Source organism: Anas platyrhynchos, chromosome 1, assembly GCF_047663525.1.
Source record: "Anas platyrhynchos isolate ZD024472 breed Pekin duck chromosome 1, IASCAAS_PekinDuck_T2T, whole genome shotgun sequence".
Lineage (NCBI taxonomy): Eukaryota > Metazoa > Chordata > Aves > Anseriformes > Anatidae > Anas > Anas platyrhynchos.
Window position 1 is genome coordinate 11,900,586 of NC_092587.1, and position 27,856 is coordinate 11,928,441.

The 27,856-nt window shown below is 40.0% G+C and overlaps 1 protein-coding gene and 1 long non-coding RNA gene across 17 annotated transcripts in view; one reads left to right on the plus strand and one right to left on the minus strand.

Annotated features, from left to right (window-relative positions):
- Positions 1 to 260: 260 nt before the first annotated feature.
- LOC119713083 (uncharacterized) lies at positions 261 to 9,900 on the minus strand. Its single transcript, XR_005259941.2, has 4 exons — positions 9,248 to 9,900; positions 7,882 to 8,642; positions 5,095 to 5,195; positions 261 to 3,120 (listed from the first exon to the last, which is right to left on the minus strand). It is a non-coding gene; the product is annotated as an uncharacterized lncRNA (long non-coding RNA).
- A 99-nt stretch (positions 9,901 to 9,999) lies between these two features.
- Positions 10,000 to 27,856, plus strand: part of MAGI2 (membrane associated guanylate kinase, WW and PDZ domain containing 2) — a 757,092-nt gene continuing 739,235 nt past the window's right edge. For 3 of the 16 annotated variants that reach the window (XM_072028805.1, XM_072029055.1, XM_072029125.1), the window contains exon 1: positions 10,006 to 10,723. In XM_072028805.1, coding sequence (XP_071884906.1) covers positions 10,423 to 10,723 — 301 coding nt within the window. In that variant the 5' untranslated portion in view covers positions 10,006 to 10,422. Of the gene's footprint in view, positions 10,724 to 27,856 lie in introns of all 16 variants that reach the window. The other 13 variants (XM_072029149.1, XM_072029184.1, XM_072029077.1 and 10 more) reach the window with 9 other exon arrangements.

Genomic DNA, 27,856 nt, shown 5'->3' on the forward strand with positions numbered 1-27,856 from the left:
TAGCACTTCTTTGGGGGCAGAATAGACTTGCTATTTCAAATAACAACACTTACTGAATTCATTCTCCTGAAATGTATAAAAACCAAACCAACTTTGAAAAGGTGCAATTTTGACCCATTTCTTATCAGTTTGGTTACTGTTGTCAAAGAGACAAGGTGACTTCTTATTCTTTTGCAGTGACTGAAAATGTGTTCTTCAGAAAATCTTTCTGTAATAAAAACATGATGAAAAATCTATTCCAATTCTTAGTTTGCTGTGTATTTTCCTTTTTTTTTTTTTTTTTTTTTTTTTTTTTTTTGTGAATTAAGTGGCTAATTTCAGAAGATACTAGCTTTAAAATGAATGAGAATTTGCCACAGGACAATCTAAAAGCAATGTCTTTCAGTATTTTTTCATACACAAGAAGGATTAAAAAGAAAAAAAAAAAGTTACTTTTCCTTTGAAGACAATGCCAATACTGAGATGGATAAACTCAAGTAGGAGCCAAGCTACCACAGTGTTCAGACCTGCTTTAGAAAAATCAATGCATACACAAAACGTGTAGGTGGAAACCTGCATTTGAAGAGCACCCAGGGGTTACCGAATATCAAAACTGAAGGAGTGTTATCAGGAAAACACTGAAGTACTTGAGAAAACAATATCACTAAATGAGTATGTCAAACTTCTCATACCAGTAGCACAGGAAAACAGCTGCCAGTGCATTTTTTGAGAGCAAGATGAGAGGGCAGATTTTTTCATTGACATGTAAAAATGCATACATTTAAGTCAGACATTAAATGTGGGGCCCACTGAAAATTTAGTTTTACCTGATACCTACCTCCTGCAAAGAAGTATAAAAACAATTCATTATTAGTTTACCTGTGTAGGATGATGAAACAATTTAGCCTATTTCCTTCACTCCTTTCTGAAGTGTATCGCAAAAGAGAAAAAAATCTCGTCAAATGAATAATTTGCAATTTTCTCTCATCGCTGGGAGAGATCAGTTCCAATCTGAGACAAGCTGAACTAATACCAGTTGCACCCATTTACTACTCTAGGACTGCCAATATATTAAACCAGTTAATAAATTATTAATTCATTCAAGGCTCCTAGGTCTGTAAATTATGAAGAATATTAATCAAAGTTTGGAAGAAGTGTCTTAATATTGGTGATTTATTTTTAAATTGAATTGTATATTAACAGCCTGACCTTCAGGTCAGGAGGTGCTCGCAAGTCAATTTAACATGGAAGTCAATGGGACAATTGGCACAAAGAAGTGCTACTCAATCTAATGATTGCAGAACTGATCTCCATCCATAATAATATTGGCTTTATACAGCTTTATGGCAAAGATGATGTGATTCAATGAGCAGAGTTAGGTGGCAGAACCACAGAGACTTATGTTCTGTTGCCTCTGCTCACACAGGATCACTGAGCTGGTGAGGCTGCACAGGACCTCTGGAGATTACCTAGTCCACCCAACCCTGCTCATAGAAGGATGCTCAGGACTGATTTTGTAAAAACAAGCTAGGTTTTGAGTATCTTCAAAGATGAAAACTCTGAAACCTCTGTAAACAACCACTTCCAATGTTCAACCACCGTCAAATTCTTATATGTGCTCGGAAAGTCATCTTGGAGTGATGTGATCCTGCCAGCTTTTACCCATATTACCTGATATCTCTTTGGACTAATGCTCGGAGAATGAACCAAGTACATCATGGATAAAAGAAGTCCTATGAGAAATGCAAGCAATTATCAGCCTGGAAGATCATTCAAGTCAAAGGCTGAAGGGAAAACAAGGCACATCCCAAATCAATATATAATAAGGTGGTGTTTTAGGAAGCCCTTTGATTCTTTTAGAAGGTTTTTTTTTTTCTGATGACAATACTTTTTTTTTTTTCTTCTCCACCCTATAAGAAAAGAAAAGAAAAGAAAAGAAAAGAAAAGAAAAGAAAAGAAAAGAAAAGAAAAGAAAAGAAAAGAAAAGAAAAGAAAAGAAAAGAAAAGAAAAGAAAAGAAAAGAAAAGAAAAGAAAAGAAAAGAAAAGAAAAGAAAAGAAAAGAAAAGAAAAGAAAAGAAAAGAAAAGAAAAGAGAAAAGAAAAGAGAGATTTCAAAATCTTAATACATCTTTATTTATCTGGTGGTATGTTCGTATTTATTTCATTACCTCTTTAATAACTTTGGGATGAAAAACAATGGAGTAAGCATCAAGTCTCAGCAGGAGAGCTGTGAATCAGAGGCACTGATTTATAAAACACTAACTGATAAGGACAAAAGAATAGGTCTTCAGAGACAGCAATGGAGACCCTGGCTATGACAAGAAAGAAGACCTGCAAATAAAGAATATCTATGAGAACAAAATATGATCATGGCATGAAGGTTATGCGAATTCAAACATGTAAGTTGAACAAAAACAAAATGCTTGCCCTCAAATGAAGTATCTTAGATTAATTAAATAATCTACAGGAAATTTCCAGCATAAGTTAATTGCATATGCAATCTGTTTCTTTTTTTTTTTTTTTTATGTATGTTTATAGCTACACAATCAGTTAGTAAGAACCATTTTCACTTTGAATAGTGATAAAAAATTCAACGCCTCTGCCAGTCTAGTGAACACAGTATTTCTTTCATTTCCAGCTATCACATAACAAGGCAATGATAAAATACAGTATCTTTTCCTCCCAGCACATGCAAATACATTTCCAAAGACAACATCAGACTCATTTGACTTTTGAAACTTTTTTGTCTGTTTTAATTCTCTATATGGTAACATAGATCTCTCAACTGAGCAGTAGGAGCTAAATGGTGCCTGTCTTGTTTCAGAAGGGTGAGGAAGACTTCTTCAAAGCGAGTGCAACTGCTCATCTGAGTTTTCCCCAGGATAAACCAAGGTTCTGTGTTATTGCCCCAGATACTCTGAGATACCATGGACTTGACTTACAATTTACAAGACAAAAATCTTGATTGAATCTTCTATCTTCAAATTAGATTAGATTAGATTTAGGTCATTGTATCAGCTGAAGACAGCCCTCTTTTTTTTTTTTTTTCTTCTAAAAAGTCATCTGAGAATGGCCATTCAGCATCAGTGGCCTGGCAACATAATGCAGTCCCATTCTGTGAGTTATTATTGTTGAAAATACCTGTGAAGAAATGTTTTTATAGAGTTAAATGTACAATAGTAGCATGACTGAGCATGAAGCCATATTCTGAGAACAATGCCAAAACTGCACAATAACGTATTTCAGCCTCCTTGAATGCACTTTTAACATATCCCAATTCCATAGCAGAGCCTATCACATGCTTGTAATCACACATGCACCAATTCTAAAACAATGTAGGCAAAACTGAAAAAAATCTCAGTGATTATTCCTTATGAGGATGCTTTGCAAAGGTATGGTGTTTTGAATGCTTTTTTTTTGCCACATCAGCTGGAGATCACACTGGGTGTAGGGCAGGTGTAGGGTTATCAGTCTTTACATTAACCCTGGTATTCAATTTTTGGGGTACTTATATAGCACTCCACAATGAACCTCTGAATTTGTCACTCACCTCAGTGTGACAAGACTTCTACCTCAATATATATCCATGACTAGATAGCTTTTCAATACAACCAGCTTCTGGAAGCAATCTGAATGTTTTTTGCAGCTGTGAAAAGCATCCACAGTAGGGGGTATGGACTAGTGGGATCCTGGTCCTCAGCACCCTCTAACTGCCCACTTGGCAGGGGACACCCTGTCCTTCCAGATGGCATGGGGCAGCACAATTCAGCAAATCTAATGAACTTAAAAGTTTGGTAGCATGATGGGAATGAGACATAACCCTCACCCAACTAAGTTCTACAAAGCTTTAGGCTTGCTAAGGTAAAGAAAGTTGAGAATTTGGCCAGTTCAGTGCTTCAGTACTACTCACATTGCTAAATTGACCAAAGTGTAAGTCTTTTCTGCAAAGTTTTGTTCATACTCATCTGCTAAGCAGTTACAAGCACTGGATGAAATTGTGCACGTATTATGTTAGAGTTATTTTCTCTAAAATGCTTACTGCATCATGCTTTACTTTTATGAAAATGTATCTACAAAATATGTAACCTTTTATAAATTTCCATATTGATCTCTGTGTGAAAATATGATACTCCTAACTTCAGAAGTATTTATTAACTTTCATGACAAAAAGCCTTTGCAATCAAATTAAGCACATGAATTTTGACATGGAAAGATGATTTCTGTAAGAGATGAGAGAGAGGTGAAAATAAGGTTCTGAATGGACATGCTGTCACAGTTTTATGGGGAACATGAACAAAACATTCCTAGAATAATAAGCTTTCGTTTTATCTTTCATAAGTTCATACAATATTCATCTTCTTTCCCAGCTACATTGTGAGATCAATCTCAGCAGTACTGTTAGTTCATATGAAATGTAAAATGAAACTGATTATAGACATGAAAGAGGAAAGCCTCATTTCAGTCTAATCCAAAGGAAATGAAAATGCAAATAACAAGGAAAAATGAATTCACAGATTAGGTCTTTTGTAGTTTGTTAATCTAAGATATCATCTCAGACAGTTAAGTAATTTTTTACAGATATTTTAATTATAAGATAAATCACTTAATACTAAATATTATAAAGGAAAATTGAGATAATGGAAATTCAAATTCAGTGCAAGATACAGGCTAATCAACATTATTCAATGCAGTAATGCTTAGTGCTTTCCAGTGAGGCTTACCAGTCGGTATGGGGTAATTTAAGGTAGCCAAGCTCACAAACTAGTGCCACAGTGATGGATAAGTACTCATTCCAAACACATGCAGTTATCAGGCCACTTAATTTCATATTCTTCAGAATCTCTGCCACCCAGGCGCTGTGTGCTATGAGGGTTTCAGCAGCAGTAATTCACAGTGTGAGCTGTGCATTTCTCACATTCACAGTAACAGATATTTGTACTTTTGCTATCTCTCTAGTGTCAGGCCAAATTTAAGGGATTATTTTCTGATAGGGTATTCTGTGCAGTTTTGTTTCTGTCTTCTACTGTCTCCTTTTGTGGGCGTTTACTGGTATGCAATTTACATTTGTATTTTTGTAGAAAGAGACCATTGTTTACTTACTTTAATGGAACTTACTAAATTTATTTTGATAGCTCCTCTCCCAGAACTTGGTACTTGGGGAAGTTTTTTACCTCCAACAAGTTTTCCTTGTCTCACCTTAACTGACTCTTGAGCATCTAGAAAGACCACCACAGGAAGTATATAGTATCAAGGTTTTTCAAGGAAAAAAAAATCATATTTAAATACCAATGCAAAGAAAATCAGGAAAGAACAAAATGTCTCCTGCAATCTTTTAAACTCATTGTAAACTATACTATGCAGATGAAACCCTCTCTTTCATCTCTCCTTCCCTTCTGAAGGTTGCACTTATTTTTCAGTAGAGTCAAAGAGATGATTTCCTTCACATCCAAAACTGATCAGATTTGACCTCTGCAAGAGCTATTGCCACAACAGAAATCCTCTAAGAGGCTGAGAATGTTGAGTATTTCCCATGACTTTCTATTCTAACCAGCTATGTGTTTTACAAAATTTTGAAGTCTAGAATTAAATAAATAAAAGTCTATTTTGAAGCACAAATGGCTAAAACTATGGATGGTTTTGGCCTAATTTGTTTTTAATTCTTCTTTGGTTTTGTAGCAAAATAAATAGATGTGTTTTCCATGAACACACTCAGAACTTGAAGGACTTTGGGAAACAAAAAGTTTCACATAAAGAGTCTGATATTTTAGCCTTTCTGAAACAAAAGTTCTCAGAATCTGAAACCAGAATTTGGAAAGAATTGTATTAGCAATGATACTATTGCAAAACAAGGCTCATAAAAGACATGAGTGGCAGTATTTAATATCATAATAAACTTTTTGTGACTTTTTGTTGAAATTTGCAACTGCAAAGGTTAGGAATTTTCATTCTTTTATCCAAAGAAAGAAAGGACTGGGGATCCTAAGAAGAACATTTAAAGCTCCCAGAAAAAGGAAGCTAAAGCAGCTAAGAGACTCTGGAGCTCTACCAATGGCAACATTAGCTATTGCAACTTTTTTTGGGAAACTAAGGCATTTTTTTTTCCTTTGAATTTGGATTTAAATTTCTGAATTATACCCAGGACCTGGATTAACTTGTGGTGGAGGTTATTTTTAGTGTCTACAAGCCTCATGTACGAATAAGGCCGTTGGGCAGTTAACATACTAAACAGAAAACAGTGAAAGGAAAGAGGTATTATGCTTACTTTAAAATTGAAAAAGTAAGAGATGGAAAAGTTAGCATCCAGTCACACAAGAAGTATGTGCCATAGAATTAAATTTTATATATTTTGTGTTCAAGTCCAATATTGTAAACACAATCACAAGATAAGAGAACTCCATTGTTGCATAAATAATTATAGGTAACAGATATATATATATATATATTTCCCTTTGGCACATGTAATAAATCATTTTTCACCTGAGGAAATTCACTTATCTGAAAATGGGGCATACTTAAAACACAGGTAGAATTCAGTTTCATTTTTTTTCCGACACCATAGCATTAGTGTAAGAAAGACTGCTTTCCAGCTACAACATACATGTATTTACCAACGTCTCACACTTCATCTTACTTATGGGTTCAGCTTTACTCCCCAAAGTATAGTGACTTACAGGCTTCTGTGTTTACAGGCTCAGATTTAAAAAAATAATAAAAGGCATTTGTGTTGTATTTGGTGAACGTGTTTCATTATATGCCGTTGTTACTATTACCCATAGGAAATCCCTTGTATTTGACACTATTATATTCACACTTGGGACTGGCTCATGCCCTTCTGGGTTGAAACCCAACAGAAAGGACTAACAAAAAGATCTTGGAGAGTCACACAGCTATTTTCAGGCTCCTTAGGGGCCAAGAAGAAAAGCTGAAAACTTGCCCACTTAGCCACATGCTGGGACACTTGCTCTGACAGTGCAGCTACTGGTCTATAACTGTAAGACAAAATAAAGTTATCTGAGTGTAGCTGCTACAAAAGAACCTTATATGAGGTTTCATTTCATCACAATATATTTTAAAATCAAGACGAAAACAAACCATGCATTTCCATTACTGTCTTTACTACCCTAAGCGCTGAGAACATGAACCAGTGAAGATCTGATGACAATACTTTATCCATATATAATATGGTTTTACCAGTAAAAAAAAATAAAAAAAATAAAAAAAAATAAAAATACAGCTATTACAAATATCTTAGTAGTCACAAACATAGTTCATGCAGCTTGATTTATCTACAATATATTTCAAGAAGGAGATGCTCTGACTTGTAGGCCCTTTAAAACACGATTTTGTGCCAACCAGTTATTTAGCACAGCATCTACCTAATACCTACTGTTAATGTCATCTGACTTGTACTGGTAATGAGCACTTAATAAATTCTTACCAATTAATTATTGGAAACCCCCAAGAAATAGGAAAATAACCCCCCACAGGATTCCATTCCCTCATCTCCCAGAAATACTGCATCTATCAATGACACACTTCCTGACATATTTTTTTAAAAGTTGTATTTTTGGCAGATATCCTAGAGTTGTACATATATTGTGATAAGCATGAAGTTTCTTAGAAATTTAATTTTAATGACCAGAAGCTGACAAGGGCAATACTATGCTAACATAATGGCTAGAAACTCTAAGTCACGAATCAGTGACCTCTTTGGTTGAGTAGGCTTTATTAGGTCAGAGGACTCGGCAAAGAAAAGACTAGGGAAACATTTAGGAAACTGAAAGATATGGAGTTATGTCTTGTTATTCCTATTTTTATCCATTTGCTTTCTTCCCCACTTTTGCACTAAATAGCAAGACAAAATGCAAAGGTAGGCCTACAGAGAGAAACAAGTCTACTTACTCTCTTACTTTCTTTCCAAGTACCATCTCTTCTGACTTTTGTAAAACCAGACAGCTTGCTCCTAGCAGCAGCAGGGCTCTCCTCAGAGAAGAATTCAGAAGAAGATACCATTGCCGTAATCTCTGCCCCACTGTGAAAACCTCTCCGCACCTTCCCATTCCAAGTGCCTTCAGTTTCCTTCTCATCTTCAGCTGTCTGTCCTAATGGATCTTGTATTTCTATGTGTACTTTCTACTTTTTTTTTCCCCCCCTTTAATCTCAGTTTTGTGAAGCCCCTGTCATACCAAGCTTTACGGCCAGGCCCACACAACAAAGCAGATGAAATGACTTGCAAAATACAGACGTTTGTAATTTCTCATTTATCTCTTTCCCTCTTCATATACCCCTTCCACTTGCACCTACCTCTGACTGGAGGACATTAAACAAGTTATTCTGGGAGAACATGAGCCCAAGAATTCTGGTTTCCCACAGATTTATACTGAGACCCATAATGAACTGTAATTGAAACTTTTGTCATTACTGAGACATTTATGCAGTCTCTCATCCACATGAATCACTGTTTAATAAAAGGTAAGTTTGTGTTGCAGCCTTTGGGACATTTACAGGATCTCTCAGCTCTACCGGCTGACTATTTTCATGAAATAACTTAATTATATTTGAGATAGATTTGGTGGAAACTACCCAACAGCTTCAGAAGTTATTGGAGAAGTACAGGAGACACAGCCAAGCATGATCACATAAAGGACTGTTTCCATAGGAACCTAGAGTGAAAACAGAGACACAATTTGTGAAAATTTTCATTGCAGTCACTTTAATTGAAATTTCAGAAATATCTGATCAGCTTTAAATCACATGCTGCAACGCATGACATTTCTCCTACATTCCCCCATTCTGTACCCAGTCTGCAGACCCTTGCTTTCATACGTTCATCACTCCTGTATCCTGCAGAAGCACAAACTACACTTCTCAAAGTCAGGAGGTTGCTCAGCCTGTATTTTGTCAATCTTCCCTTCAGATGGAAATTATTTTTTTTTTTCGGCAGTGCAAACGTCTCAGTACTACATGCCAACTGCTACACTCCACTGCTTGCACACGTGTTAGGCATATGACAGAACAAATTAAACAGAGAGCGCACAGGAGCAGCGGGTTACAGTATCACCTGCCTCCGAGTGCTTAGGCAGAGTGAAGCACTTGGGGTTGGAAATATCACGTTGGCAGCACAGGTTATTTGGGGTTTAAGGCCAAGCAGATGGCACCCTGAATGAAGGTGACCAGAACCTGTCAGGTGACAATACGTAGATTTTATAGAAAACACACCACCACCACCCCTCTCTTCATTACATCCTCTTCAGTATTCATTGCTCACCTCAGCTGTGATACTAGCTTCCGTCTCTTGTGACCACAGTAACCTGCATTAAAAAACATGCCCATGTACAATAGAACAACTCAATAATCTGAAGTGCGAGACCTCAGCACGGGAAACCGCTGAGCGCTCTGTGTACATTCCTAACATCGAGATCTTGGAAGTAAACGGCTGTCTGTTGTTTTTCTCTCCACTACTTGAAGCCTGTTACTGGACCTTTCCTTTTCACAAGCCGAGCTTCTGACCCGTCCACCCGTTCCACGCCATCCTTCTTCCTCAGGATCCCGGGCAGATATTACCCCATTTCCTAAACCCCACCGGCCCGTGGCAACCTCACGGTGCCCAGGCAAGCAGGGCTCCGATGTCCCTGAACCCAGGCACTGCTGAGGGGAATGGGGGAACCTCAAGGGGTGGGCATCTCCCCACCCCTGTGCTGCCCCTCACAGCCCCACGCAAGTTGGAGCCCTGCGGTTGAAGCCAGGCCGGGATGGGACCGTGTTTGAGGGCTGGAGGGAGGTACTGAGGGAGACAACGGGAGACCCAAACCCAACCGAGGGGTGCGGCGCAGCTGCTGCCGGGCGCGGCCCCCTCAGCGCAGCCCCCGCCATTTTGTCCCCGGGCGCCCCCTCTCGGCCGGGGCCGTGCGGCGGGGGAGCGGGGCGGCTGCGGGGCTCTGCGGGCTGCCTGCCGGCTGCCCGCCCGCCCCCCGGCCCCGGCCGCTCTCCGCCTTCTGCCGGCCGTGCCAGGCAGCCTCTCTCTCGGCCTTCACTACCGGGTCAGGCGAGGAGGGAGCGCTGAGGCAGCGCCCGCCTCGCTCCGGCACCGACACCCCTGCTCCTCCTCCTCCTCCTCCTCCTCCCCGCGGCCGTCCCCTCCTTCTCTCCCTCCCTCCCTGCTGCCAGTTTCTCTACAACTAGTACATCCACACACAGGGTCCCGGCCGCCGCGGCTGCCATGGATATCAGCTAAAGCGCCGGCAGTCGGACGGACAGGGCAGAGAGGCGCTCCCCGTCCCCGCTCCGTCGCCCCCCGGGGCCGCGGCGCCCTCCTTGCCGCCCTCCTGCCCTTCCTTCCCTGCCGCCCCGAGCCTGCCCCACAGGAGCCCGGCGCCCACGGGGGAGGGAGGGAAGAGAGAAAGAGCAAGCGGAGAGGGAGTCGGGCAGAGCATCCCCACGGCAATGTCCAAGGGCTTGAAGAAGAAAAGCCACTGGACGAGCCGAGTCCACGAGATCGTGATCGTGAGGAACCCGGAGGGGCAGCTGGGCTTCGAGCTGAAGGGGGGCGCCGAGAACGGGCAGTTCCCGTACCTGGGGGAGGTGAAGCCCGGCAAGGTGGCCTATGAGGGCGGCAGCAAGTTAGTGCCGGAGGAGCTGCTGCTGGAGGTGAACGAGACCCCCGTGGCCGGGCTCACCATCAGGGATGTGCTGGCCGTGATCAAGCACTGCAAGGACCCCATCCGGCTCAAGTGCGTCAAGCAAGGTAAAGCAGCGGCTCCCCCAGCCCCCTCCTCGGGGGAGGGTGGGGGGGGCGGGTCTGGGGGGGAGTTTATTTTTTTTGGAAGGGGAAGCTTTGGGAGAGGGGAGCAACTTTGTTGCTGCTGCAGTTTGACTTTCCCCTTCCCCACCGCCGGGAGGGGGAGATGGAGGGGGTGCGAGCGGCGCTCCGCCGTGCCCGCAGCCGGGCGAATTAAATGTGCGTCAGTGACAGCGCTTCGCCATGCCGCCCAGGGGCCGGGGGTGGCCGCTCCTCCGGCGGCTCCTGCAGCTGCCCGGGGCCGAGGGCACGGCTCCCGAGCTGGGTTTTGTCCCCCCCACGGGGTGCAGGGGCTGACTGCGGAGCGGCGGGGGTCCCAGGGGGCTTCGAGGGGGGGTTATGGCACCGTGCGTCCCGTCCCCGGTGGAAGCGACCGCCTGTCGGTGGCCCAACCGCGATGGAAGCGGTCCTGGGGAGCGGGGAGCTGGGGGAAAGTGGGAGGGAGAGGCAGGAGGAAACTTTCGGGGAGAGAGCTCTCCCGCCTCTCCGATTTTCTTCTTATTTATTCCCGAAGTGCTTGGATAGGTCCGTCCGTTTCCAGGAAAGTCCACGGGGAAGAGACGCCGCAGATGCTGTTTACGTGTTTGTTTCTTGCCTCTTCAAACTAAGCCGAGTTGGGGTAACTGCAAGCCAGTGCTCCGAGTCAGCCTTCTGCTGCCACAGCAGCATCCCTGAGCTCCGCTGGGATCCGAGGCTCTGTGTAGGTGCCCCTCAGGCAGGGATGGTGCAGCAGCTGCGGGTACGCCTTTCAGCCCTTCGCTAAGCTCAGCCTTCCAAAACTTGGGGATTTCTGTAGTGGGAAGGTTTTTGATGCCATTCATCGGAGGCGTGCGTGCTCCACAGCGATAGCTAGCAGCCTTTGCTTAGAGGACATGCAGGAGTGTTGCCGTGGCATAATTTTGTAATTAAAGCTTCCTCGCTTTAATTGACAGTAGATTGTTTAAAGGACATTTGTGGTATTTCTGAATTCTTGAAAAAATATGCCAGTTATTAGTTTATCCAAAGAAGGCAGAATTTATAGAAGTGTTTGACTTTCAGGCCTTTAGAGTGTACTTTGTGATATATTCAATTATCTACATAAGGTCAAATCTCTAAAGATATGATCTATGATTTTTCTGTCTGTCCTTTTAGGTAAGCAGTGCAATATGTTGTAGATCATAGTCATGATAGTCAGCAGATGCGAGGAGACAGTAGTTCATGTGATAAGTGGAGATTAGAGAGGAGTATAATGAATTCTGCCTTGCACAGTACAATGTCATACTCGAACTCCAGGAAACCTTCTCTGTAGTTGCCTCCCTGTATCAGTTTGAGCGTGAGTGGTCTTACTGTAACTGGATTAAAAAGTGGCAGCACTGAAAGTGTCAAGAAGACAACAGTACATTGTCTGCCAAGTTATTCAAGTGCTTACTTTTTTGGTCTGTAGATATATGCTATAGATACTTCTCTATACTAATGCCAATTTCAGGTAACCTTCATATAATAATCAGACAGCCTCTGTCCTACCTCTTCAGTATTTTTCAAATATTTCTTTTGAAGTAAAAGCAATCAGTAGTGATTCATTAATATGTGTATCCTTACTACAGATATCTGTCATACATAAATTAGGGACATTAGTCAGGCTTTTAGTCTGTGGATTACTGCAGTTTTCTTGAATGAGATGTGGAGGATGAATTCTAAATTTCACCTAGGTTATGTATTTAGGAGTTTCACTTCAGTACGTTATCATACTGCACTTTTGATGTGAGTCCTCAAAGCACAGGCCAGATGACAGCATGTTTGGAAATGACAGTTCTGCATAGATTCTTAGAGGGAGAGAGACTTCCTGGTTGGAATGATTTTTCTTGTGCTCCAGCATCCTTTACTTTGCCAAAGGGAGAGGCCTTCTGGATCCAACTTCCTATGTTTAAAAAAAAGTCAATGTTTTGTGCATTTTATCACCTGACTCACTCCTTCCTCCTTCAGTATTATTCAGTCTAATCTTTGTACCTCTTTGTTAAAAAGCACAGACAGCAGACATCCACGTTACTCACTGTAATAAATTCCCCAACAGTACTTTGCAGCAGTGTGTAGGAGAGAAAAGCTGGGCAGTAAAATCATTATATGTTTTTGTAACGTTGTTCTGCTTTTAATTATAAAACACCTTTACTATGCCAGAACAAGGTTAATGACTCCATTATCGTTGTTTCCACATAATTTATCAATGATATCTCTGTAAATTAAAATAGTATGACCTTGAATGCACCATGTGACTGTAACTGCTTCTTCAGGGCTGCCTAGAAATGAAGTCACAGAGAGAAATGTGGAGGTAGAGCACTACTATTTATACTGGGATGCTTAAGAGACTATGAGTGTTTCTCTTGTTTGAAAGTTTTGGTAATTCAGCAGTGAAATTTCATATGTAGATGAAATGAGGAACTGGCTAATTTAGTATACAGATATTAGGTTAGCTGTTTGGAATTATATAAAATAAAGGTCATTTCTTGATTTTTCATTGTATTGTGTTTGATTAAAGACCACCATTTCTGATTTAATGAAATACTTTGTCTTTTATTGTGTCATGAGGTGAAATACTTTTAAAACAAGTTCAGGAGGATGTTGCTGTTCTATGTGAGCTGAATATCTTGAGCTAAAAATGTTATCTTAGAAAAAAGAGTCTTATAAAGTAAGAGTTGCTCTTTATTGTCAGAATCAGTAAACATCTTGAAAAACTAGTTAGCAGTTCCACAATATGATCTTACATAGGACTCCAGTAAGTACGATACCCAGTAAATAAGGAGTTTATTTAGGAAATCATTGCCTGGCTTTGTGTGGGGAGAAGACATTGTAGAAACCATTATTATTATTATTATCATTTAAGCCTAGAGCCTAGGTGTGAGAGTTCATAGAGAAACTTTCTTCGGTGACTATTCTCTGTTTGTTTCTTTGTTTATTAATTTATTTATTTGTTGTGAGCTAGTGATTGTGCTACTGTTATGATTGTGCTACCATTAGCAGAATCACAGAGATTCTCTTAAAACACATGGGGGGAAATCTTGGCTTAGATGAAAGTCAATGGCAAATAGAGGAGACAGGATTTTCTCTGTAAAGTCCTTTTAAGTCCTTTTTTTTTTTTTTTTTTAATATTCCAGGGACAGGATTTAGTATTGCAGTTGATTGCTCAGGTATATTTGCAAGTGCTATGTATAACGAACTATTACACACTCTGGTGAAGAACAGATTCTTACAGTTTCTGAAATAAGTACTTCTTCATTTCAAATGTGGTTGTTTTTACATGTGGAACATTTTAGATTAAGTACTATCTTCCCACAGATGCACAGATGCTTAGTTGTAAAACTAGTAATGTGTTAAGGAAAGACATCCTAATTTGGATAAGTAATCACACTAAGTGTCATGTGAGGAGCAATGTTGTCTCGAGTTCCACTCCCTGTTCATCACTGCTGTCTCAGATCCACAGTATCTTTCTCCAGGAATTCCCATCAGTAGGCAGAACAGGTCTATGATGTGCGCAGTCTCCAATACAGCTTGCATAAATCGTTTTTTTTTTTTTTCATAGAATTATAAACTGCTCAGCAGAATGCCAACAAATTGTCTGAAAACATGAATTTCAGAGCTCAGATTTTGTCCTGTAGCTGTTGCCTGACACACCTCTTCCTGAAGGAGAATGGTTTGGACATGCTGAGTAGCCAGGTGTTCTGACTAACTGAAGAGTTTAATTTACTTTTTGAAGTAGCTAACTAGTTGTATGACCATATGGAGCTACATGTTGAATTCAGTAGCGCTTACACTTTATGTTGACTCTCTCTACTGTCTCTGATTTGATTCTAAATCTCCAAACTTTAAGCATCAACCCATAATACTTTAGCTTCTTATGCAAAAAAGGATTTAGTGCACATAATGCAGGGAATTAAAACCAGTTTTATTTTCTCAGTCTAATCACTTACTTAACGGTAAGCATATGCTAAAGTGTTTTGCCAACTGTAAATGGACTTAGGCATATTTGCAAGTGCTTTCTCAGTCAGGAGAAGATTTGGACCCTCATTAGGATTAGAGTGGCTGTGCTTAGGCAGACCACAGGTCCACTTTCCCCGACAGCCTATTTCTGTTAGTGGTGGCATTGGTTTCCAGGGAAGAGTGTCCCAGCACCCAGTGGTTTATGGCTAAGGGATTTAGTGATTAGTGAAAAAGGCCTTGTATCCTTTAAATATATATATATATTTATTTTTAATTACTTCATCTGTGAATTTCACAATTAAAACCTAGCTTACAGTTAGCTTTCATTTTCTTAAGTCCCTGACATGCTTTACAACAGTGAAGTATAGTAATACTTTGTTGTTACAAAGTTTTGGTCTGCATGTGTAAATAGCATGTCAGCTAGTTAAAAAGTTAGTATGTTCTTACAGACCTTTTCATACATATTTTCATATGTTTAGTTATATTTTTAAGAAACTTACTCGTTTATTTAAATTTACCAATAAATCTCTCCTACATTTATTAAAATACTCTGTGCATACAGATTGTCTTTTTGTGTGTTTTCTCTCCCTGGGTATCCATATATACCATCTTATAAGATGTGAATGTTGTATAAAATTTTCCTCCCTAATATAAATAAAAATATTTTATAATAGTGAGCTGCATGATTTTCCTGAACAAAAAGAATTCGTAAGTGTCTTGCAGAGAGAACAAATCCAAAGAACTATGAAAAACTGCATGGTTGCATTTCTGGTACAAAATGTAAAGATATTCTTTGAAAAAAAAAATAAGAAATGGACCAACTTCTGACCTATTCTTCTTTTTCTAACTTGTGATCCTTAGGATTTAACTAGCTCTAGAAACTAAATTCAGAGTTCTCTTTTTACCATTACTTTATGTCATTCTTATGCTTGTCCATCTTAATTTAAAGACCATTCAAAGTGACTTCTGACTCATGTAGCTAGTGATTTATTCTTCAGCTCCTCCAGAGAGATGGTGATGTTTCATGTCAGGAACTCTGTGTGTACACTGGCAATAGAATTACATTCATCAGTCTTTTCCCTTCTTTGAGAATTGCAACTGTGCCATTAAAGGATGGGGCCATGACTTTATTAGTGCATCATTTCCTTGAAGAAATGAAATAATTAGAGTACTCTGCTTAGTTTTGTTGAGTCACATATACTTAAGTTCATCTCATACTCACACCTGTGCATCTGCTGATACTGTTGACATCAAACAAACACACTGGTATGAGTGGGCAGAACTGCGTCTGACTGCCTGCTGTAACCCCACCTGCATTAATTCAGCCTTTAAAGAAAGGCACTGACTCTGAGCTTGTGCTTTCAGAGCTCATGATTTTCTCCTTGTGCCTAACAGATGAGGAGCTCCTTTCATGGCAAGTGTTGATTAATTATTCAACTACATTTTTTTGTACAAAAGAAGTGTATACATGGAAAAAGTGCTCCTTCAGAAGGGATTTATATGAGGAGGTGGTCATAACTCTGATTTAGAAAGGGCAATGGAAATGAAAGTGCTGCTGGAAGCAGATGTTTCTTGTTCTTCTCTTCCTCATAGTGGTATAAACAAATAAAAAGGGATTATTATTTATTTGTATTTGTGTTTTTTTCTGGAGAGTGCAAAGGCAAGGGTCTGAGGACAGAGTGCTATTCCTTGACTGCTAACATCGTGGAAAAAAGTTTTTTTCTTCCATATATATAATACATGCTTATAAATATAAAATATAATATTATGTATATAAGTAAATATAAATATATATAAAAATAAGTATAAATAAATATAATTTTAGAATATATCATGTATATAAATAAATATAAATATATATAATAATAGTAATAATAAATAAACAATAAGTTATTTAATAAGTAATATAAATATAGAATATAATATGTATATAAATAAAGATGTATTCATATGCATCTATTTTTGAGAGCTGTAGGTAGGACTTCATATCAGTAGGTTGAAAATTCATAAGGCTTTGTGCAGTGTTCCTTTTAGGAAGTAATATTCTAATGACTATTATGGGCTTCAGTACTAATGTAGAGTATTCTTCATACATGTTTTTGATGCATCTGTGTAAAATACAGTGAACCCACTTACTCTGGTGTACAGTATTGTACAGTGTTCTGCAATAGCAAATGAAATCATCATAAACGTTGAAATGTAGTTGAATGCTGCCTACCTAAGCAGGTGCAGTCTATTGTGCAGAATTTGAAGGTATTGATTTTCGTAGCAATGTGGCTATCTCCAGTTTTCGATGCTGATTGTCATTGCAATGCTGTCCTTAACTGAATTTTCTGAAATTACAAGGGCTGTGAGCCCAAGTCATCTTCCCATTTCTGGAATGCACAAAATGGCTCTGTTGTTACAGGATCTCTTCAACATACTTAATTTGTTCAAATCAGCATTCTTTCAACCCCATGGAAATCTACCCAGTAAGAAGATGCAAGTCTTTGTTGCAGGCCATTTGCGTTGCTCAGTCTAAGCTGAAGCTACCACAGTGGAAAGTGAAATGGCAGAGAAGCAAAAGAAAAGGAACACAGTGAAGGGTTTTTAATGAAAAGGAACTTGATCTATCATTCCTAAACTGTACAAAAAATCTAATTAGTAATTGATAATCTCTAAACCAGATTTTTCTTATGGTTTTAATGTGCTTGTAATGTTAGCCTAAAGCCTACATTTATTCACACATCCTATCCATAATTTGGACTCTTCACTAGAAGCTTAGTTGACAGAAGGCTGTAGTTTGTATATGTCTGCCATGTGTTTACCCTTTTTACAACATGTAAATGAATGACAAATGCATTATTTCTGAATTCTCAGTCAGTACATGCAGATTGGTTGGATCCAGACAGTTTCATCAAAAGTATATTGTGCTCAACATGGCTCTGCCAGGTGTCTTCTCTTTCATATATATTTTATGATTATTAATATATGAGTAATGCCTTTTCATTCTGCTTATCAACCTCAGATGTTTCTCCTGGAGGTCTTTGGTTAGTTCCACAATATGTGAACTCAGGAGGAAAGGAAATAAAACAAGGTACAAAATGGAGAATGTAAAAGGTGGGAGAGAAAATCCCATGAGAAAAAATAAAAATAAAGAGGTTATTAAACTAAAATATTACTGTTTTAGAAGTCACATTTTGTCATATTTGAGACTACACAGTCCCAGGGAGATTCCAGCATTAACAAATGAGCACAGGGCATATGCATTTCATAGAGCTCCCTTAGTGCCTCAAAATCCGTTGAAATCTGAAGCTAGGCTAAAGCTAGCCCTCCAAGATCTCTACAATTGACTCGTTCAAATGAATAATTACTATTCCTTCTTCTTTAGCTGAAATCATGAGTTGTTCTTAATCCATCCATGTTCCTATCTGAAGTTTTCACCAAGGTTGGGTGAAACAATGGTGCACCCTGAGAAATGGGAAAGAGAAACCCATGGCTGAAATGAATAACCAAGATGTCTTTCGTATTTGTGTGTCAGTCGGAGTCATAGAACAACCCAGGTAGGAAGAGGCCTCAAAAGATCATCAGATCCAACCTCTCATGGGAAAAAAAAAAAGAGTCTGGATGAGATTATCTAGCATCCTGTCCAATTGCATACCAGTTGCATACTACCTTGGTATACCAGGTAGTGTTTAGTCCCCATTATGACAGAGCTCCATGCAGGATCCATTGCTCTGAGGTGGCACATTGTCCTCTCTGACTCACCTTCTGAATCCCCACTCTGATACCAGCAAGCTCATGATGCCATTGGCCTTCAGAAGTAGTGCATACCACCAACACTAAGTTACTTCTGTTACCTCTGATCTAGGGAAGCAACCAAACAACTGGAAAATAACAGTAGGAAAGTGATGAGCAAAATTTTTGACACTGAATGCTAGCAAGTAAATTCTGTAGTTGTATTAATGTAACATGGGTGTTTCAGAGTGGAAATCCTTCCTGGAAACAGGCACAAGTCATCTTTTATTACTCACCTATTTAATCTTCATATCTTTGTATATCACGTTTTTCTTGCGTTTGTCAAAATAAAATGCAGGCTATCATTTGTTCTGTCTCATATTTTATGTTTTTGCTAAAAAAACAACAACCTTCCAGCTTTGTTTTGTTCATGTCAATCATGAGTTAATCTACATATTTCCTTGCAACTGATAAAATATATACTTTTTATAAGCCATACCTAACACATGCTAAGATCTTGAAAAGCAACAAAATTAGGGCATCAATTCCATTTCAGGACACGATTTTCACTTGTAAGCTCTTACAGCACACACACTTTTTTTCTGTTTTCTTGATTTTAAATTCAGATTGAAAACTAAGGAAAGGGCCTATTCATACCCTATTCATGAGTTACATTGAGTATTTTCTAATTTGTTACATTCATGTGGATAGTCCTTTAAGTAGTACTAAATGAAATGGCTGTATTAGTTTCTAATGTTTTCTTACTAAGTCCTTCTTTGTACTAAATCAGCATTAATAAATGTCATGTAAGCCTCTCGTGCTTCCAAAATGGTACATTAGTATAAACAAGGATTAGACCTGATAGATGTTAATTCTCTGTTCTTCTATTTTTCTAAGAGCAGCTTTTATTGTTTCAAAGTACTGCAGAGGCCTGTTGCAAACTTCACCTCCTAGAGCACCTGTACGCTCCCATCATTTGAGTTCAATCCTGGTGGAGTGGTAAAGGCAGCAGCTGTTTAACCCTTCTAGCAGCTTGGGGCAGGAGGTGAACACCTTTACAATGTAAACTGCCGCGGGCTGTGGCTAGGTAAAGTGTAATTACTTGCAGAGCTGCTACACTATTTTTCTGCAAAAACTCACCTTAAAACTCAGTTGCGCTAGGATACCAACCATGTACTTGACAGTATTAGGTGGTGTGCTGTGACTGCTGTTCATTACGTTGACAATTCGTGTTTTACTGGTATTTCTGATTTTTTTTTCACTGTGGGTTTGTTTTATCTGACTGTTGTCTCTTTGTGTAAAGTCTGAAACCTTTTGGTGAGTGGAACTGCCTTTTTGTTATAGCAACTAGCGTGACAATTTCAAGTTGGGAGTCTAGTTTCTATGGCAATGTAAGTAAGTATTCACATTAAACTCAGAGTTGGCCATAATGACTTTCTTAGCAATAGTTACCGGGCATATTCTGTATCATTTTAACATAGGATCTGTACCTCTAATTGACAATATTTTGGTCTTAGTGATATAAGCTGTGAAGCAGATAGAAGTCAAGCAATAGGATTGAGAGAAAATACCCAGTTATAACTAACATGGAGCTTTGGCTACTGGCAGCACTGGTCTGTTGTCTCCTGGTCTTTCTGATACAGCCATTGGTAGTGAAGGCTGTTCAAAAACCCTTAGCTGTGCTATATGCAGAGAATATGTTTCCTGAACAATTTAGTTGTTCTTTTTATCTGCTCCGTTTACTTGTGCAAGAACATTTCCCTCTCCATAAACTTCTAGAAGAATTACTGGAATTTCTGATAAGCCAGTAAAAAGCGCCTTTTCAACACTCATTCTATTTGGTCATTTTCCAGTAAAAATACCATAAAAGACTTAAGGAAAAGAATTCAGTAGAGCACTAGAGGTTTTGTTGGGAAAAATAAAGTAAAATCAAGATACTGGGTTTTCTTAATTAAAATTAAAAGTCAGTAATTAAAATACCAATTAAAAGGTCTTCTGGATTTGTATTTATACTGAGTTTTTATGTTGTGCCTGTGGTACGTATGTACTGAAGTACTCTTCAGAACAGATGAACCCATAAAATTTAAAAAATGTCTCCTTTAAATATGTGTGAAATATTGTAGAGTTTTGTGTACAGTTAATCTGACTTGCAGAAGTGTAACAGCTGCTTTGCCTTGATAGGGATTGATGTTTGTGTATGTGTTTGAAGGGTAATAAAATTAATTTTTCTGAATAAAAAGTTGGAGAAATTGATTTATTTTTTATTTTTTTTATTTTTTTTTCTATTGGGAAATGTAGCAGAGACACACATCTGCTACATTTCCCAAGAGAAATGTACAGTTCTGGTAGTGTTCTGCTGGGTTAATATTAGGTAAATTTCTACTAAGCAGTAAGCAATTTCCTCACCAGTTGCTCTAGGACCTGGTTTCAGTGAACAGCAGAATTCCTCCCTTTGTGTCTGCATGTTGTGAGGAGAGTGCTCCTGGGAAAGTGATTTGCAGCTGAGACATTAAAACAGAAGTCTTCACATATATCTCTCTAGACACTAATATTATCCTTGTTATTAAACTCTATGAATAGCTTCCAGATTCTAAAAATCTTTTGCAAAATGAACTTATTCACATGTCCGCAACAGGGAGTTAGCCACCTTGTCCCAACCACCTCAGTGAATTTCAGCATAGGGAAAAAAAGTGCATAACGCTTTATGCTGCATAACAGGAAATTGATTATTTTTACAATAGTAGTGACTGTATTTTCATCATGTGTGCTCCATTTTCATGGGTCTTACCTTATTTAAAGTCTGTCTAGCTTTTCAGAAAGAAAGGATCTGTCTGAATATGTGTGGTTTACCAGTAGAATTGTCGCTATTTTTCCAATGCAGTTGGAAATTTAAGGAATTTATCCTTAAACAAAACACAACAAAACAAAACTAATCACTCAGAACATTAATGTTATTATTAGTCTATCAAGAGATAATAAATTAGATCTAACAGAGACAGGTACTGCAAGCTGGGAGTGTGAAACGGTCACTACCCTTATAGAAGCTGATTGGACACAGCAGGCAGATAGGAGGAGGCATAACCACACAGTGGTGAAATGACTTGCCAAAAATCTCAGATCAATCAAGAACAGAATGGAGAGCTGTGCAATGTAAGTAAAAATCTATGCAAGCAGTGCTGCATCCAAGTAAGGGCACACAAGTCCAAACTTTGTGTAAGGCATAGAACTACAAAAAAAAACAACCCTCGTATTCACTGAGGATTTCTAGTGATTGCTTGACTAAAAAATATTGTAGGTCTTTATTTTAAATTACATGACAAATCCTCTGTAAACCAGAAGCTTTGTCAACAGCAAAGAAGCACAACCATACAAAGGTTTGTACACTAGGGCAGGAATGTTGTCTCCTAACATAAAATGCAGTTCAGAAATATATTGGAAGTGGTGAAGTGTAGGAAATGAAAGTAATATAAATTTCTGTATTTTAATGAGATACTTATGTTTGCATTGTTGATTAGACACTTAGGTACGTCAACCACACTGTACAAATACATCCATTCAAATTCTTCTGGCCTGTTAAAGCAACTACCTAATGAGGGCAAATTAATAAAGGCAAATTAAAAATAGATTAATAGATTTGTGGCTGTTTTGTTTGTTTGTTTGTTTTGTTTTATTTTAAAAACCTCCTAATTTGTTTTGGAAATATGAGGAGTCCTAAAAATTGTTACCACAGGCAAAGTTTGGTTTGCCAATTGATATGAACAAAACAGTCTTTAAAAAAATCCAGTGAGTACCTCTCATTTTTAACAATTCTGGGAAACATCAGATAACCCTAGATGGATAGTGGCTTCCTGAAGTGCTCCAGTGTTGCCATCTTTTAACCCAAATTGTGTGGGATAATTGATAGAATCCCAGGTTTCACCCAACCTGCAGAAAATTAGGGTTATGGCTTAGAGATGTCAGATGACATCCCTGCCAATTACTGAAGAACTGCTGAGAAGTGAGACCGTCTTGATTTTATGAGGACATCTAGTCCTAGGCAGGGCTCCATTAAGACAATTCCAGTTGTGGTTACAACAAAGGTACCTTCGTGGCTCTGTTCTTCTGTCCCTCTGTGGAGAGCTGCTGGTCTCTCATGCTTTCACCCCCTTTGCTTTGGCATTGGTTTTTACTTTCTCACAGGAAACATTCATCCCTTCTGCTACCTGATGAGAAGATGGAGTGAAGCAAAGGGTGGAGGGACTCCCCAACACTTCTCTGGTATGTGCTGGTGGAGTGCTTTTCACTGTTAAGTCTTCCCAAGTATGAGGAACCTCTAGAAGATCTCCATATCCTCCTCGTTCAGTGGTAGGGGCCTCTGCAGAGTTAAAGAGATGATCAGGGAGACGGCTGAGAAGGATTTTACCTTGTACGGGAAACTAGACAGGTCTTGCTGAATCCACCTTACCTTTTCAGGAGAAAGGAGGTGCATAACATTAACAATTACATCAGCTGAGGTTCTGCAATCTTTATTTCCCTTTTATGCACCACGGTACTTCTAGGTCCGTTAAACAAAAGTGGCACAATCCAGTGCAGCACGTTATGGACACCTGAACTGATGAACAGGCTCCTTTTGGCAACCACATAGTACTCATTGGACAGCACCCTTCAGTGGGGAATACATTATGTAGCCAGTCTGTACAGACTTTGATCCTGGAGTTGGTCATAAGCACGCTATTGCCCTGCATTTGCATTATTAATTCATTTGTGCAGTCATTTGTAGGACTAAGTAACAAAGAAAACCTTGAGAAGCTGATGTCTCTGGCCTGAAAAATAGCAGCTGCTTTGCAGTGCATGGCAATAATACACGGCAATTTGGTACTGAAGATATTTAATGTGCTCTGCAGTCAATATCACTGGGGAATAGGTGAGATGAGATGGACTTTGGCCCAGGTACCAAAGTTAATAATTCATACTCCTATAAAGAAAAAAGCATGGCATTATCCCAGGTCCAAACTGTACTTGAGAGAATAACACTGAGATCCTTCTTCTCCCAAGACCATCATCAGCTCTTCATCATCCTTAACTCACCCAGCCCTTGGGCTGTGCATGCAATCCAAGTGTCCCTGTGGCAGCAGGTGACAATACCTGTGTTTGAAGGGAGCCGGGGTCATTTTGCCCTGTGTTTTTCATGTGTATGTGTGTGTCTGTCCACATGCCATCAGAAGGACAGGACAGAGAAATGGGAGTGCTCTTAATCTGGTTTGGAGACCATCCTGTGGAACAAGTCTGTGTAGTAATTTCCAGTGACCTTTGGCGCAGGACTACACCTGGGCAGGAGTTCCTCAACAAATATTTAAAGATTTCCCTTTCTCCTTTTTTTTTTTTTTTTTTTTCCCTAGCACAAAATGGAAGAACAAAACTTCTGAGCTCTTATTTTCTTACCAGTCTTTCTCAGTCTAGTTACATCTGTCTAACTTGAGAGCAAGTGCTCTCTGCAACACTGCTGGACATGGGGAGCAAATACACAGAAAGAAGAGTGCTATCTACTCAATCACCAACTAGTGGCAGCTTTTAAGTTCCTGTTTGGAAGCCTTCCCAGCAAGAACTGACCACATCTCATCATGTTTATCTTCTAAGATCTGATGGATCACAGAACTAGTGTGGCATTGCTCTGAGTCAAAAGTTTATGCACATGTTTATTCATGTTTTTCTTGAAAATAGTGTTGTGTGTCAATGCTGAGAGGCAATTTCTGATCAAATCCAGGAACAGCCTAGGCTGTTTCTCTATAGCTCTTTTCTCTTTCTCTCTCCTTTTTTTTTTCCCTAGTCTGGCAGCTACAGATACTGCTGTCTCCTGAACACAGCCTGCAGTTAAGGAGGGTGGACTTGCAAGGAATGATTTATACAGAAGTTTTTCAGAATGGCAACTGAATCGAGAAGGGGAAAAACACACACACCAAAACCAGTAGAAAACAAACAAACTACAAGATGTTTCACCCAAGTCAAGGATCCCTTTTTATATTTTAGACTGTTATTTTTATATTTATCTGTTATGAAGAGCATATCAGTTAAATCTGCAGTAACTAGTTTCTAAATCAAGTTGGTAAATTTTATTATAAGGTATAGATAAGGTTGCTAGAAGGCAAGGGTGCATGGTAAATGTAGCTGGGCTACATTTAAACAGTGTTTCTTCCAAATTCAGGATCGGTGCATCCCTAAGAGTAGGAAATCGGGGAAGGGGGGCAGGAAACCTGCGTGGATGAGCAAGGAGCTCATCAATAAGGTCAAAAGGAAGAGGAAGGTCTATGAAATGTGGAAAAAGGGCCTGTCTTCTTGGGAGGAGTATAGGAGTGTTGTCAGGGCCTGCAGGGGCGCAACAAGGAAGGCTAAAGCCCACCTAGAGATGAGGCTTGCAAAAGAGATAAAAGATAATAAGAAGGATTGTTTGTTTGTTTGTTTTTTTAAATATGTAAACAGTAAAAAGAAGACTAGGGATAATGTGGGTCCCTTGCTGAACAAGGTGGGTGTCCTGGTAACGGGAGACGCTGAAAAGGCGGAGATACTGAACGCTTTCTTTGCTTTAGTCTTTGCTTCAAGGGGACTCCTCGACCCTGGAGGGAGGAGAAAAAGTCTGGGAAGTGGAGATCTCCCCCCTTGTTGACAAGGGAGTGGTTAGGGAGTGTCTGAGTGGGCTCAATGCACACAAATCCATGGGTCCTGATGGGATGCATCCACGTGTGCTAAGGGAGTTGGCAGAGGTGATTGCCGGACTGCTCTCTATTATCTTTGAAAGGTCCTGGAGAACAGGAGAGGTGCCTGAAGATTGGAGGATAGCCAATGTCACTACGGTCTTCAAGAAGGGCACGAAGGAGGATCCGGGAAACTACAGGCCAGTCAGTCTCACCTCTGTCCCTGGAAAGGTATTGGAGCAGCTTGTTCTGGATGCTGTCTCCAAGCAATTGGAAGAGAAGAAGGTTATGAGGAGTAGGCAGCATGGATTCACCAAGGGGAAGTTGTGCTCGACAAACCTCGTTGCTTTCTATGATGGCATCACCACATGGGTAGATGGGGGGAGAGTGGTGGATGTCATCTACCTTGACTTTAGCAAGGCTTTTGATACTGTCTCCCATGACATCCTACTATCAAAGCTGAGAAAGTGTGGGATAGGGATAGAGGACAGTAAGGTGGGTTGAGAACCGGCTGACTGGCTGAGCTTAGAGAGTGGTGATTGTAAGCGTAGAGTTTGGCTGCAGACCTGTAACTAGCAGTGTTCCCCAGGGGTTGGTGCTGGGTCCGGTCTTGTTCAACATCTTCATTGACGACCTTGATGGGGGAATAGTGTCTGCCCTCAGCAAGTGCACCGATGACACAAAGCTGGGAGGAGTGGCTGATACACCAGAAGACTGTGCTGCCACTCAGTGAGACCTGGACTGGCTGGAGAGATGGGTAGGAAGAAACCAAATGAGGTTTAACATGAGCAAGTGTAGAGTCCTGCACTAAGGAAGGAACAACCTAAAGTATCAGTACAGGCTGGGGGATGACCTTCTGGAGAGGAGCTCTGAGGAGAAGGACCTAGGGGACCTGGTGGATGACAGGTTGACCATGAGCCAGCACTGTGTCCTTGTGGCCAAGAGGGCTAATGGGATCCTGGCATGCATTAAAACGAGTGTGGCCAGCAGGTTAAGGGAGGTGATCCTCCCCCTCTACTCTGCCCTGGTCAGGCCTCACCTGGAGTACTGTGTCCAGTTCTGGGCTCCCCGGTACAAGTAAGACAGGGATCTCCTGGAAAAAGTCCAGCAGAGGGTCACAAAGATGATACGGGGCTTGGAGCATCTTCCTTATGAGGAAAGGCTGAGAGACCTGGGTCTGTTCAGGCTGGAGAAAAGAAGACTGAGAGGGGATCTCATCAATGTGTATGAATACCTGAGGTGTGGGAGACAGAGGGATTTGGCCAATCTCTTTTCAGTGGTTTGTGGGGACAGGACAAAGAGTAATGGTCATGAGATAGAGCACAGGAAGTTCCGCACCAACATGCAAAAGAACTTCATGGTGAGGGTGATGGAGCACTGGAACAGGCTGCCCAGGGAGGTTGTGGAGTCTCCTCTGGAGATATTTAAGGCCCGTCTGGACACCGACCTGGGCAGCCTGCTCTAAGGAACCTGCTTTGGCAGGGGGCTTGGACCCGATGATCTTTCGAGGTCCCTTCCAACCCCTACAGTTCTGTGATTCCGTGGTTTTCTTCTGACCCCTTCTTTTCCTCTGCTGCTCTAACCTGCAAAGGTTGTTTGACTGCCCTGAATGCTTTGCATTTTATGTGAAACATATCTTCAAAAGTAAAAGGGACCTGCAGCAGGGGGGATCCATCTTTAATTTCAGTAAGGTATTTTACACATTTGGGACCCTGTATAAATGACATAGAGACTTTTACCCCTACATTTGGAAAATTAAATAGTCAATTTGCTTAACAATACTATAGATCATTTAATTTCAGAATTTGGCTTTAAGGGGCAAGGAACTCTGCAGTTTTCCTGGAGTAAAAATTGCAGGTGTTCTGTGGCTTTCAGGATGAGATGCACATGAAGTAATTCCTTAAAATGTATGAGCCAAATGGAGCTGCCCATGCTGAGCTGCACAGTGCCTGGCCCAGCTGGAAGTGGCTGTCAGCATCAGAAATGCTTCACATGCCTGCTGGAGGCTGCTCCTAGCCCCAGTAAGAGCAGCCTGTTTCCAGTGCCATCCGAACATAATGCAATAGCTTCTGACTGCTCCATCCCAGGGATAGCCATAACTACTTCCACCTGGGTTTTTTGTTAGTCAGCTTGAAGATCTTCCTTTCACTCATTTGCCTTTGAAAAAAAGTTCATCTGTTAACAATCAGCTAGGTGTCATGTTTGCTTGCAAAGCACCTGCAACAACACATAATTTCTGCTTCACTTATGTCAAACAAGACAGCCAAGAATTTCATGCCCATGCTGATTTATGCTATTCTGGTTGGAATTACATTGGAAGTGCATTAATTTCATGTGTTCTGCTGCAGTTTGCTTTATTTTCATGTGCCAATATCAACTGCTTGGGACAATTTTATATTAGCATTATCAAGTTCACAATATAGAGTGGAATATTTTGTGTTTCCTTTGTAGGAGAATTGCCAGTGACTGTAGATCTTACATTTCCAAGTGTTAGAGCTGTGTTCTAAATCTTTACCATGGGGTTTAGACTACTGTACACATGCACTGCCTGTGATTTGCATCTGTCTTAGAACTGTTTAAGAAACAAGAGAATTTAAGATTGTCTTGTTTTTCAGAAAGGTTGTGAAGTGTTTTTTTTTTTTTTTTTTTGTAATTGATTATTATAATTATAAAGAAAAAGCTGTCTCACAAAGGAATGTGAGGAAAGAGGCAAAAGGAGCTAGGAACAGAAGGCAATGCTGTG